Source organism: Terrapene carolina, unplaced genomic scaffold (genome assembly GCF_002925995.2).
Source record: "Terrapene carolina triunguis isolate 2854851 unplaced genomic scaffold, T_m_triunguis-2.0 Scaffold68, whole genome shotgun sequence".
In the NCBI taxonomy this organism is placed as follows: Eukaryota; Metazoa; Chordata; order Testudines; family Emydidae; genus Terrapene; species Terrapene triunguis.
In genome coordinates, this window is record NW_020664419.1 from 42,900,463 (window position 1) to 42,914,680 (window position 14,218).

The 14,218-nt window shown below is 39.2% G+C and overlaps 1 protein-coding gene across 2 annotated transcripts in view; it reads right to left on the reverse strand.

Moving 5' to 3' along the window:
• FOXP2 (forkhead box P2) overlaps window positions 1–14,218 on the reverse strand; it is a 150,034-nt gene that overhangs the window by 23,190 nt on the left and 112,626 nt on the right. For both annotated transcript variants that reach the window (XM_029910813.1, XM_026648744.2), the window contains exon 14: window positions 13,339–13,502. In XM_029910813.1, coding sequence (XP_029766673.1) covers window positions 13,339–13,502 — 164 coding nt within the window. The remainder of the gene's footprint in view (window positions 1–13,338; window positions 13,503–14,218) is intronic.

Sequence of the window (14,218 nt, forward strand, 5' to 3'; positions counted from 1 at the left end):
GGGGTTAGGTGATCAGAGAAAAGAATGGAAGTACACAGAGATAATGTCCCTGGAATAGGGGACAGCAGGTCCATACAGAGTCAAATGAGCTTAAATGGGAAACAAGCAGGGAGAACTGGAAGTCCTGGCACAGTCAGGGAACTATGATGCGATTGGAATAACAGAGACTTGGTGGGATAACTCACATGACTGGAGTACTGTCATGGATGGATATAAACTGTTCAGGAAGGACAGGCAGGGCAGAAAAGGTGGGGGAGTTGCGTTGTATGTAAGAGAGGAGTATGACTGCTCAGAGCTCCGGTATGAAACTGCAGAAAAACCTGAGAGTCTCTGGATAAAGTTGAGAAGTGTGAGCAACAAGGGTGATGTCGTGGTTGGAGTCTGCTATAGACCACCAGACCAGGGGGATGAGGTGGATGAGGCTTTCTTCTGGCAACTAGCAGAAGTTGCTAGATCGCAGGCCCTGGTTCTCATGGGAGACTTTAATCACCCTGATATCTGCTGGGAGAGCAATACAGCGGTGCACAGACAATCCAGGAAGTTTTTGGAAAGTGTAGGGGACAATTTCCTGGTGCAAGTGCTGGAGGAACCAACTAGGGGCAGAGCTTTTCTTGACCTGCTGCTCACAAACAGGGAAGAATTAGTAGGGGAAGCAAAAGTGGATGGGAATCTGGGAGGCAGTGACCATGAGATGGTCGAGTTCAGGATCCTGACACAAGGAAGAAAGGAGAGCAGCAGAATACGGACCCTGGACTTCAGAAAAGCAGACTTTGACTCCCTCAGGGAACAGATGGGCAGGATCCCCTGGGAGAATAACATGAAGGGCAAAGGGGTCCAGGAGAGCTGGCTGTATTTTAAAGAATCCTTATTGCGGTTGCAGGAACAAACCATCCCAATGTGTAGAAAGAATAGTAAATATGGCAGGCGACCAGCTTGGCTAAACAGTGAAATCCTTGCAGATCTTAAACGCAAAAAAGAAGCTTACAAGAAGTGGAAGATTGGACAAATGACCAGAGAGGAGTATAAAACTATTGCTCAGGCATGCAGGAATGAAATCAGGAAGGCCAAATCACACTTGGAGTTGCAGCTAGCAAGAGATGTTAAGAGTAACAAGAAGGGTTTCTTCAGGTATGTTAGCAACAAGAAGAAAGTCAAGGAAAGTGTGGGCCCCTTACTGAATGAGGGAGGCAACCTAGTGACCGAGGATGTGGAAAAAGCTAATGTACTCAATGCTTTTTTTGCCTCTGTCTTCATAAACAAGGTCAGCTCCCAGACTGCTGCACTGGGCAGCACAATATGGGGAGAAGGTGACCAGCCCTATGTGGAGAAAGAAGTGGTTCGGGACTATTTAGAAAAACTGGACGTGCACAAGTCCATAGGGCCGGATGCGCTGCATCCGAGGGTGCTAAAGGAGTTGGCGGATGAGATTGCAGAGCCACTAGCCATTATTTTTGAAAACTCATGGCGATCGGGGGAGGTCCCAGATGACTGGAAAAAGGCTAATGTAGTGCCCATCTTTAAAAAAGGGAAGAAGGAGGATCCGGGGAACTACAGGCCAGTCAGCCTCACCTCAGTCCCTGGAAAAATCATGGAGCAGGTCCTCAAGGAATCAATTATGAAACACTTAGAGGAGAGGAAAGTGATCAGGAACAGTCAGCATGGATTCACCAAGGGGAAGTCGTGCCTGACTAACCTAATTGCCTTCTATGATGAGATAACTGGCTCTGTGGATGAGGGGAAAGCAGTGGATGTGTTATTCCTTGACTTTAGCAAAGCTTTTGATACGGTCTACCACAGTATTCTTGCCGCCAAGTTAAAGAAGTATGGGCTGGATGAATGGACTGTAAGGTGGATAGAAAGCTGGCTAGATCGTCGGGCTCAACGGGTAGTGATCAATGGCTCCATGTCTAGTTGGCAGCCGGTTTCAAGCGGAGTGCCCCAAGGGTCGGTCCTGGGGCCGGTTTTGTTTAATATCTTTATTAATGATCTGGAGGATGGTGTGGACTGCACTCTCAGCAAGTTTGCAGATGACACTAAACTAGGAGGCGTGGTAGATACACTAGAGTGTAGGGATCGGATACAGAGGGACCTAGACAAATTAGAGGATTGGGCCAAAAAAAACCTGATGAGGTTCAACAAGGATAAGTGCAGAGTCCTGCACTTAGGATGGAAGAATCCAATGCACTGCTACAGACTAGGGACCGAATGGCTAGGTAGCAGTTCTGCAGAAAAGGACCTAGGGGTCACAGTGGCCGAAAAGCTGGATATGAGTCAACAGTGTGCTCTTGTTGCCAAGAAGGCTAACGGCATTTTGGGCTGTATAAGTAGGGGCATTGCCAGCAGATCGAGGAACGTGATCGTTCCCCTTTATTCGACATTGGTGAGGCCTCATCTGGAATACTGTGTCCAGTTTTGGGCCCCACACTACAAGAAGGATGTGGAAAAATTGGAAAGAGTCCAGCGGAGGGCAACAAAAATGATTAGGGGTCTGGAGCACATGACTTATGAGGAGAGGCTGAGGGAACTGGGATTGTTTAGTCTCCAGAAGAGAAGAATGAGGGGGGATTTGATAGCAGCCTTCAACTACCTGAAGGGGGGTTCCAAAGAGGATGGAGCTCGGCTGTTCTCAGTGGTGGCAGATGACAGAACAAGGAGCAATGGTCTCAAGTTGCAGTGGGGGAGGTCCAGGTTGGATATTAAGAAACACTATTTCACTAGGAGGGTGGTGAAGCACTGGAATGCGTTACCTAGGGAGGTGGTGGAGTCTCCTTCCTTGGAGGTTTTTAAGGCCCGGCTTGACAAAGCCCTGGCTGGGATGATTTAGTTGGGAATTGGTCCTGCTTTGAGCAGGGGGTTGGACTAGATGACCTCTTGAGGTCCCTTCCAACCCTGATATTCTATGATTCTATGATTCTAAATCGATACTGGATCCTAAAATGGAGACAGTCAAGTTACTTGTGGATGAGGTGATGTGGTCATGATTTGGGAAAAGTTCTGCACATGCTAAACACATCACAGCGAACAGGCATTTGAGAAGGACATAGATAACGCAGTTGCAATAGTAAATAGGACCAAAAAAAAAGCATGAGCAAGGATTTCAGCAGAGGTGTCTGAAGATGCCAAAGTTACAGAGTGTGAAGATATAATGGAATATAATGAAAAATATGGAGAGATAAGAATTTGAGAAGAACCGAGGAATAGGAATGTTCCTATTTCCCGAGAGAAAGACTTTTGTTTTTGAAATATCCCAAAGGGTAATTTTGGGCAATTGCTCTTCTACCTTGAGTGTTCTCTCATATAGGGAATTGATGGGATCTATTCTGTTACTCCTTCTGTTCAAAGTGTATTTGAGGCTGCTGGACAGGTAAGTGAGAGGACATGTGATACTATATATAAAACATGGGCTCTAACTCTCCATCAAATCTGTACTGGTCTGGCGTAGTGGAATGAGTGACCCAGTGCCTATGTGGGGAGCTGGACAAAGGCTACTGTCTTTGGTACAAAACAACAAAGAGTTTAATAATGTTGATTGGTGGAAGCAGTCAAAAAAGCTGAAGTATATTGTCTTTGCAGCCCAAACTGAGGGAGCACATCAGGCATTTGCATTACATATTTGTAATCCACATGTTGCTTTAAATCATGGGATGCTCCTGGAAGCCAAGAGCACTTTTTTCCATCTTCACCTTGAAGTAAGGTTGTAAATTCTCCTTTTGGATACAGACTTGACAAAAGTTATCCATGCTTTTGTCAATTTGAGATTGGATTACTTTAATATGCTCTGCATGTATGGGATTGCATATCGAGACTAGGTTGTTCTATAAACTTATTAAAGAATTAAAATTGTGCATGAAAGTTTACAGCTTTTTATAATTCGTGAAGTGCCTAGAGTTTGACATGTGCTAAAAATTGAAACAATATATTTATCCTTCTAATGTATGACGGCCTAGATTTTCAGCTGGACCTCAGTCTGTGTTGGGGGGTGAAAATGTGCACCCGTATTAACTGTTAGTATAAATATTAGCAATTAGATGGCCAGCAACCTACCGGTGAAATGGCTTACATGTGCACAAACATGTAGTGAGCTGTGTAACATAAATACTTGGATCTGCAATTCAGTGATGGAATAAAAATGCAGAGGGAAATTTTTGCACTCACTGTATTGCACCTAGAAAAAGAGTAGCCACTTTTAAGAATATGGGCCTATAACATTAAAGTTACTCCAACAATAAAGCCCAACATCAAAGGTTGATGGAACCAAAATTGTTTATGCAGTCTTAGTATTGTGAGTAAAGCATCCTTACTAGCAAAATTACTGCTTGAGTTGTAGAGCTCTTGTAAAAGATAGGCAACTCCCATGTTCTAAATTTATGAAAAATGATAAAACTGCACTGCAGAGGAGTCTGTATGTGCATATTTAGACATATATATGTTAAGCATATACTATACATAGTAAACTTAAAAGATAGCACATTCCTATACAGAACCATTTAGTGAAAAACATGAAAACCTTGCCCAAATGCTGAGAATTCACAGCAGAAGTGGCAAAAAGTTTTCAGCAAAGCATCTATTTCGCTGAAAAGACCTAAAGACCCTGCAAAAAAACCCCACAGTTTCCTACACATTTCCACAACAGCATGCTATGGGGATCTGACACTCTTCTGTTTAAGGCAGCTGAAGCGACTATATTTCTGGAGTGATCTTTTAGTCAAGAGAAAGCAGAATGAATTGTGTATGTGCAACAACTGGGGCTGGAGTAATGTAAAAAAGAAATAGCAACTGTTGATCCTGGGTAAGACATATAAAATTTAAACAACTAAATAAGAAAGTCAAAGGGCTGGAATAATTGTAAAGTACAAGAGCATGAGTCTAGAAAGATCAGAAAATTGATGAGCAGGGTAGTAGCATGTGAGAGGGTGAAATGAAATATAAAGTAAAACAATATAAAAATGGTAAGTAGAAGAATATAAAATTATAGGGAAACATTACAGGTAATTAACAATATCAAGGTAGAGCAGAGAAATATTTTAATAATCAAAATTTGATTATCATTTACTGTTTCCAGTGGTGTTCACGTGTTACACACTGCACAAACTTTACGAAGGCAAAGTGACCGCTCCAAAGATAGCTTATTGTAACGTGATCCAAAACATCAGCAAAAGTAGTAAATGGTATGAACACAGTAAGATGGAACATTGCACTCACTCGATTTGCCTGACACATTCAAATGCCTGGCAGTGGGAGACAGAACCACTACAATTTCAAATGCTCACAGACAGATCCTGTATTTGAATATGATGAGATAAAAGGTCAACCACAAACTTTAAGATTCGATGAATTCTTTAGGCGGTACTCTTTCAATTTCAAACTAAGATCAACTATAAAGGGAAAAAAATACAATAGTCTATTGTCATAAAGTGTATTTGCCCATTATTTTCCAACCCTTTACTAGGCTAATGGATAAGAATGTGAAATGAAATTTTCAACAGGCATTAATATATTATGTTATTAGGCGAAACAGTTCTGATGAGTAGGATCTGAGATCTGCACTGCCTATACCTTCATCGGCTCAATTACATGTTTCTCACCTATTTAATAAAGCTTGACATATCTCTATTAATTGAAGCATTTCCATAGTTTATTTCCTTATATTCTATATCAAGTTTCATACAGTGAATGAGAGACTTGCATCAGAGAGGTCTCCTGAAACAGAGCAAGCCTCCAAAGTAAATGGAAATGGATCATCAGATGGGACAATGTAATGATAAAAAAAATGGAAAGACGGGGGATTGGAATATTATGAAGTTAAAGAAACAAGGGAATGAAAGTGATTGAAACTGGAATGATAGGTAACCTACTGTAAGTGGTGTGAAAGCATAACAGTAGGGGACTGGAATAATCAGATATGGGAACGACCTAACAATGGAATGCTTTCAAACTGAAGCACCTCAAAAGTGAAATGATCTTAGAGAAGAATAATCACATTTGCCTCTGGGAATAAAATTTAAAGGTTAAAAAAAGTTTGAAAAACTAAAACTTTGAGGATTATGCAGATGGAACTGCAAAAAGAAAAGATCCATTCTGGCTAAAAGTGGGAAAAGTAAAAGGGGTAGGGTGAGAATTGATGGCAGAATACAAAGGGGAAAGGTTGACTGAAACCGTGCATAGCTGAAACGCCTCTTCTTTCATAGGGCAGAACTGGAGGAGGCAGAAAGCTTACTGTACTGGGGAATACTCATATTTCTAATTTAACTCAGCTTCACTCCTTATTCTCTTCCATTACAGCAAATTTTCTTCCTCTTTCCTCACAGGATCCAAACATAACCTTCCCAGAAAAGAGATATAAAATGATTTGGGTGTATGCAAGTGTGTGCAAATAATTTAAATCCTAAAATGAAATAGGTACTAGAATAACGTTAAAGGGGAATGATAGTGTACTGGACTGCCTATATGAATACACTTTTTAAGAACACCTGACTTTTGTTTTCTACTTGCTATTTTAAGATCAATGAGTGATTCAAATGCTAGAAAATCCTACTGATATTAAGCCCATTAGCTCCAAGAGTCTGGATTTGCTCTTAAGAAGTAGACTATTTTCATAAGTGAATTCAGACTGTTAATTCAATGGGATTGTTATCGTCATTAGAATTTACACTCTCATCATGCTTTAATGGAAGGGTGGGAGAGGAAGTGATGACAACTCCCTCCCACAAAACCCCAAATAGTAGGATACTTACTTCCCCATCCTCATTTGTCAACTTTCCGCCTTACTCAACTGGCAGCAGTGGGAACTGTAGGAATGGCATAACCGCTCATTATCCCCTATTCAGGAACTACATTTTTTTTTTCAGTCTTTCAATTTTTCATAGAAACCTGGTAACTAATTTGTTTTTCTAAAACTGCTATGGACAACTTTACAACTTGAAATTTTCCTTCTGCTCTCAAATCTACACAGTTAAATGGAATGTCATTTGATATTCATTGTCAATATTTGATATTCAATGTCATTGGCCAACATAAGTACACATGGCCAACAGATATACAAAGTTTTCTGGCATTGGCCTTGCTACACTGGCGCTGTACAGCGCTGCAACTTGCTTCGCTCAGGGGTGTGAAAACACCCCCCCCCCGAGCGCAGCGAGTACAGCGCTGTAAAGCGCCAGTGTAATCGGAGCCTGCAGCGCTGCACACTCCCTCACAGCACTGCAAGCTGCTCCCCTCGGAGAGGTGGAGTACATACAGCGCTGCGAGAGCTCTCTCGCAGCCCTGGCAGCGCGACTACACTCGCGCTTCACAGAGCTGTCGCGGCAGAGCTGTGAAGTCCCGAGTGTAACCAAGGCCATTAACTCACAGTGAACCATGACAGTGTACGGATACATAAAGTCACAGAGGTGTGGCCAACCAACCCAATGGAAAGACACAAGAACAGGCAGAGACCTGAGTTTGATTTCCAACTGCATTCTCATGCTCCTTGCTAGGCACTATTAAACAGGCAACACTAACTCTCGTGGAGGTAGAGGCAGTAAGAGCATGAAGTTGGTTCAATAAAGATCCCTCTGATCAATTAAGGAGCTGTGTTCACTGGCTCCGAAGGGACTTTCAAGCCCATCCAAATTTAAATAGGAGGATGTTGGCCATGTTATAAAGGATGTAGTGTCAAGTTAGGGGGAAATTGAGGATCTTGAGGGCTCTGACAATGATGTATTAGACCTCACCTTCTAAGAGCAAACGAAGGTACAAATGTTTCCACACTAATATTGAGATCAGAGGGAATACAGAATATGCTGTGCTGTCAGCTCTCACAATTTCACCATAACTCTTGCAATAAGTGGCATTTGTCTAAAAAGCTCCAACTCCTGAGTCTGTTTTTTTCATGAGAATCTCAACATTCATTAAAAATAAGAAAAGCTTGGAACTGAGACTCAAGTATAACCCTAAAGGCTCAAAAACCAAAGACAAATAAAAAGAACACTTAAAAAAAGAATCAGATGAGTATTAAGATAATCTCATTAATTTTGGCCTGTCATATGATTTTTGGAAGTGTGGGGTTGACAATACTAAATCTGCAAACAATTAAATAATGAAAAGAATTAAACATGTATGTATTACATTATTTTGTTGTCTAGTTTGTGTGTTAGTTGATTCAAAATGATCCATGTTACTTTATCTTCTGGCAAATCATAAATGCTGGAGGAAAATAATACCAATAAAATTATATTTGCACAAAAATCTGCTTTACTAATATGAAAACATTGCTGTGGTGGCTAGGTACATGACTTCTTCATGCTTCATAATCCACCGGAGGCATGAAAAGTAGCTACAGTGCCTGGTTATTGCATGTCCTGTCCATTGTTACTACTTGCCTCACATATTATAAAAAGTTTTAAAGATAACAGATTCCCTGAAATCCAACTAGTTTTAATTCCAGTTATTTTGGGTTTTTATTGCACCTTAGCATATATACACACATGGTCTGAATCTCTTCACACTTTTATTAGCGAGAATCAGGAACAGACTTCAGAAAAGTGAATATTTGTGTGAAACATTTCACACAGCTGTAGTTCTGAGGCCCTGATGAGTGGATTCCATTGAAGCCGGTGGTGATCTGGGTGGGCACAGCTGTCCACCCATGTGGGATAAGGGCCACAGAGTGAAATCGTCACCCACGGAATTCAATGGGAATTTTGCCAGTGACTTCAAGGGGGTTAGGGTTGGACCCTCAGTCTTTTCTGCTATGCAGTATAGTGATGATGTGTCATATGCCAACAATTGTTTTTTAAATTGTGTTTAATAAAGTTGTGGCTAAATACCTCTTCTAACTAAGTAGACTGGTCTGTTGAGTTTATCTGTTCTCCCACAGTGGCAATGGCAATATGTTTACAAATGTGAATTTTCTTTAACCATGATAAGAAAACATTGCAGAGTTATGGCAGTTTTTTTGTATTTAAAAATCAATACAGACTCAGAATAATAGCAAAGCTGGTGTTCTTTATATCAATATATTGGTCCATTTACAGAGGCTTTCAAAAACTTTAGGGGTACTTACTTTATATGTAATTGTTATACACATAACTGCCTATTAGTTTAGCTCCTGTTAAAAAAAGTGGTAACTTCCTCTGCCCATTTTTCCCCACTTCTATGCTTTTCTCCTTGAATAAATATCATAAAACATATTTTTCTACAAACACATAAAATACATATACTACCACAACAGATATTCTTGAACACAGGATATCAGTAAGTATCATAAAAAGTACATCCAACAAATACATACAACGCATGGATGCTTTTATATCTATGTGATAAATGATAGAGCTATATGATACATATATCTATCAAAAACCCTTGACCACCTCATCTGCTCTCTGCCCACTAATCCACATCCTCCAGGCCTTAATCTAAAATTCAAACTGTTGAGCAATTCCAAAAAGGTGTAATTCTTTTCTAAATAAATCAGCCACAGGAATATTTACTCTTCCCCCCACCCCACCCACAAATTAAGCTAGCTCAAGGCCCAAGACAAGCAGAATTCAGTCCTGAGTCAGTGACTGCTTTTTAATACGTAAAAATGTCAAAAATGTAAAGTCTGTTACCTTGCATCCCTGCAAATCTGACACTTGTTCATCATCGGCCTACAACCAGAGTAATTTCACATTTGGGAAGAGAAGAAACAATCCTTTGGCATATTGATTTAGATAAAAAAGTAATTATTGAAAGCATTAGAGGTGTTTGGAATGCTAAAACAGCACACAGATATCCACACTGAGTATTATCAAAATATTTTATAGTATATAAAAGATTTATGGTAAGGTGGCACTGTTCACATGTAGTCCATTGGAGATTGGGTTTGAAGCTAAATTGTTCTAGAGATTGGATTCAATGCTGTTGAAATCTGGTAAGCTGTTGTCAGGAGATATTGGTCCCAACTAGTGGAAATCTCGCAGATCAGATCAGCTGCTTTCAAGGGATTTACATAATCTTTTACTGGACCACAATGAGAAACTATGATGGTCATGTATCAAAACATTTCAGTTACCTTAGGTAACTAAATATCCTTACCTCAGAATTTGCCATGTTTCAGATATTCTCTATGCTTAGGAAGCATAAGGAATCCTGCAAATACCGAAATTATATCATCTTATTATCTAAGGCAAAATTGGAAAGTGTGACCTTCTAGTTTTGGATCTACTCAAAATCAAAGTTGAAGGAGCAAGTTCAGATCAAAAGATCTGAATAATTTCTCCATTCCCTAATACTGTACACATAAGTAATTACAAACTGCAAAGAATGCATTTGTTTGCCAATATATGCATACCCAAAGCACGCAAATATTGGCTGATGAACACACACCTGGCACTGTTTTATTGTGTTTATAACATGGTTAATTTGGGCTATTAAAACAATTAATATGAATCTACAAAAACAAAGAGCTCAACTATAGTATATTTATTTGATACAACTACAGGATATAACACAAACATATTTATAGTTGCAAATAATTGGATACTCTTGGCAGTAAGATAGCAATTTCTATTTTCTCTAGTATCCAGCATTTTCCAATTAAAACACTAGCAAGCTGTATCAAATAAGCTGTGTATGAAGTGTGAGTTTTTAAATTTCCTTTAGTTTCCTCTCCTTCTCTTCTTTCAATCTCTTAATTCTTTCTTGTCTCTCCTGGATGTCTTGTCCTCCCCACTCTCTGTCCCCTGATTCTCTTAACTAATGCCTGCCCACGCTGCATCAACAGAAAGCATTGTTAATTGGATCAGCAGGGATGAAAGACAGTGCCTGGAAGGTGTGTGGGGGTGGGGGGAGGGCAAGAGCATGTGCTTGGTAAGGCAGAAGAAGGTCCCTTCTCCAAAGGTGGGCCCGCCTCCCATTGGATGGGCTGGAAGGACCAGCTGGGCTGACTGGCTCTTGTTCTCTCCTCCCCCTTGTCTATTTAAATTCTTCCTGGGCTTTTTGAGTATCTCATTAGTCCCATTAACTGCTACCAAATAACTTTGTCCAGTGACGCCAGAAGAAAGGAGACACGTGGAGTTGCAGGTGCGACAATGCTAATTGCTGGTGCCCCCAGTAGCCAGTGTTCAATGTGGATAAAGACTAAAAGACCAGCTCCCAGAAGTACATGGCACCTGGGATTTCGCTGGTAGACCCTTGTTCCTAAAGGAGAAAGGGAGACCTGAAGTCTGTGTGGACTGGTTATATGGACTGGTTATTGGTTAAATGGTGGGAGACCTGTAAAACTGGACCCAGTTAAATGCCTTGTATATGGGTAGGGATGGGCATATAGCACTCCTCCCCAGTATTAAATTACTAAAGTTGTGACCTGTTGCTTAAATCCATCCCTGTATCTGTTCATTCACCTGCATGCCCTGAACAATAGGCAGACGCAGACTTTCAAAAGAGTCACCGTGGATAGTCCTGATGCAACCAAATACTCCAGAACTCAAGATTTGATCCTCTTATCTCTATTTGAAAAAATTAATGCATTTTGCGGAATTAATGTTTGTAACCATAATTCAAAAAATTTGTTTCTTTTTTGCCTTTTTTTGCTTCAAACTGTAGCTACAGTACGCAATATTTTTGCCATGACCATGTCTATACAAAACACTCATATCCATACAACCATAGATATGCACAGATACATGCAGACTGTACGCAACATACGTAAACACATCTGCCAAACGGTTACAAACCAACTCTAATAGCAAGTGTCATTCTCTTCTGTAAAATAGCTGTTTTTAACACACATGATCTAACTCTTGTTTGCTCTTTAAAGTTTTATTGTCTTGGCATTTTATACAAGAAGAGAGCATTAGCATACTCAGGAGAACTGCTAAAAGTAAAAGGCCTCAAGCTACCTACTGCATGGTTGATAGCATAAAGCATGGGATATAAAAACTTTTGTCTGATTGCTCACTTTACTTGTTTTAGAGTAGTGTTACTCTCAAGAGCATATATTCACATTCTTCTGCTTCTAGTTTTATTACTTCTTTTGTATTATTTAATACATTTAAAGACACTTCTAAAAGACAAATTTTTCCATTTTGAAACAGTAATGGTTTGGACCCTGATAAAACACATTAACGTTCACAGTGTTTTTTTCCCCTCTCAAAGGTGATGCAGTAAATGTGTAACAAAGTAATTAGATACATAGTAAATAAACATTTCTACATGATTATATGTAGATATCTATATCTATATATCTATCAAAACAAAACCAAACAACCCTACCCCAGAAAATCTTTAATCTGTTAAAGGTCAAATAATATAGTAGAAGAAAAACAGAGCTTAGTCTAAATTACTAATATAGCTAAACAGCACTATAGTAGAGATTAAAACAAACATAAAAATGTGAAAGAGAAAGCAATGAAAAAAGGCAAATCAGGTCAGCTATTTTAAATACAAGAAGAACTGAGAACATAACTGTACATATTCCAGTATACATTTAAAAAAATCATCCTATGGTGAACTTAAATCTAAGTCTATTTAGATATCATATTCCTAATTATTATATAAATAACCTGGGAAATCATACCTTCAAGGTACATGTTTTACTATTTAGTAAACAAAAACTGCTACATTTGACACCACTGATTAAGGCCAGGCATTTCTAAAGCTTCATACTCATTTCTGAAATCCACAATACATCAATTTTTAATACTTCCACTCTCTCAGCTCCATTAAAAAGATGGTAGGGGAAAGATTTTAGAGTAATTAATGATATAGTTAGCTGCTAAATATTAATAGGAATCGTAGTCTTGCATAAAATATAACATATAAACCTTGCCAATACAGACGCACCAGTAATTAAAGTTGAATATGTAATTACACTGATTTATAAGACAGGCAAAAAGTTGCACTTTACTAGCTTCTATGTAAACTGTAGGTAACAGTTAAACTTTGCATTTTACGGTTTATATAAATGGGCAATATCTCCACTACAGTTCATAAATGGTTTAGAGACTTGTAGTGAAAATTACAACTAATTCCAACATGAAGATTTTTACTGTACCTTAGAGCCAGAGCTGTGACAATGACCACACACATACAGATACATCTTTCCATAGAATCCAATATTATATGCTTGCTAGTGAGGAAAAAATGGTACTGAATAATATTTATACAGAGGGGCCCTATACATGTATACATGGCACCTATACAGCAAATAGGCTTCCTATGAACAAATGAGTCTCAGGAGCCATTTTAATGTTTAGTTTTCAAGTGTACAGTTTTTAGCTTTTACTTACCTGTGCTTCAAAGTGCTTTTTCAGTAACTTGGAGTTTCAAAGAAATGCATATTTTTTTTTCTAAAAACTCTGCTAACCACTCACTTACATGTGAGGCTGAGGAGAGCAGCCCGGACTGCTATTTCCATTACTGTCAATGTGATCCAGTGAACCATTGAGATCTTCATGGACTGCCTGCAGTAAGCCACTGGATGCGTTATTTATCAATCCTGGGTTACTAAGCAAAGGTAAACTACTCTCTGCCAGTGCAGCCTAGCAAAATAAATAAGATATAGAATTCTTAGCCCATTTATCTACAAAACAGTTTTCATATGTATATACACGTGTACACACATGCACACAGAGCTGCATTTTGTACAGTGCAAACAATGATCAGAAGTTTTTGTACCGTTCACAATTATTTTCACACGTTGGTTACAATGGTATCTACATTACCGATTTACTATTTGTGTTAAATGTGTTGAACTATCAGATATGCTATGGCATGCACAGTGCATTCTGTCTTCAAACTATTTCTAACTTTGAATTACACTAACCCTTGTACTCTTCCACACGATGCACGGTTCCTTTGTAATGTAGGCAGCTGCTATACTTCTAAAAATGACCAGAACTTAACTCAAAATAAAAAAGTCCTGACATTTGCCTCTTATGCATAAAAATTATATATTATAATTAAATTTTAAAGTTTTTGCCATGAGCACCATGTTCCCCAACACTATGATGTGAAATCATTTATGACAGCTTGGATAAATATTAATGCATATCCACATGCTTTTGCAAAAGCTTCTATCAATCTAACATTTGCAGCAAAACTGAGTGTTCCAGATTTTGCCACAGGGTGTCCTTCTTGCTTCTTCACATCAAAAGTAGCATGAATTAGAACAGTACTTCTTGCAGTGCTAGGTAATACAACTTACTTGGATGATACACCCAACTATTAAGAATGACCACAATGCCCATATAAACAT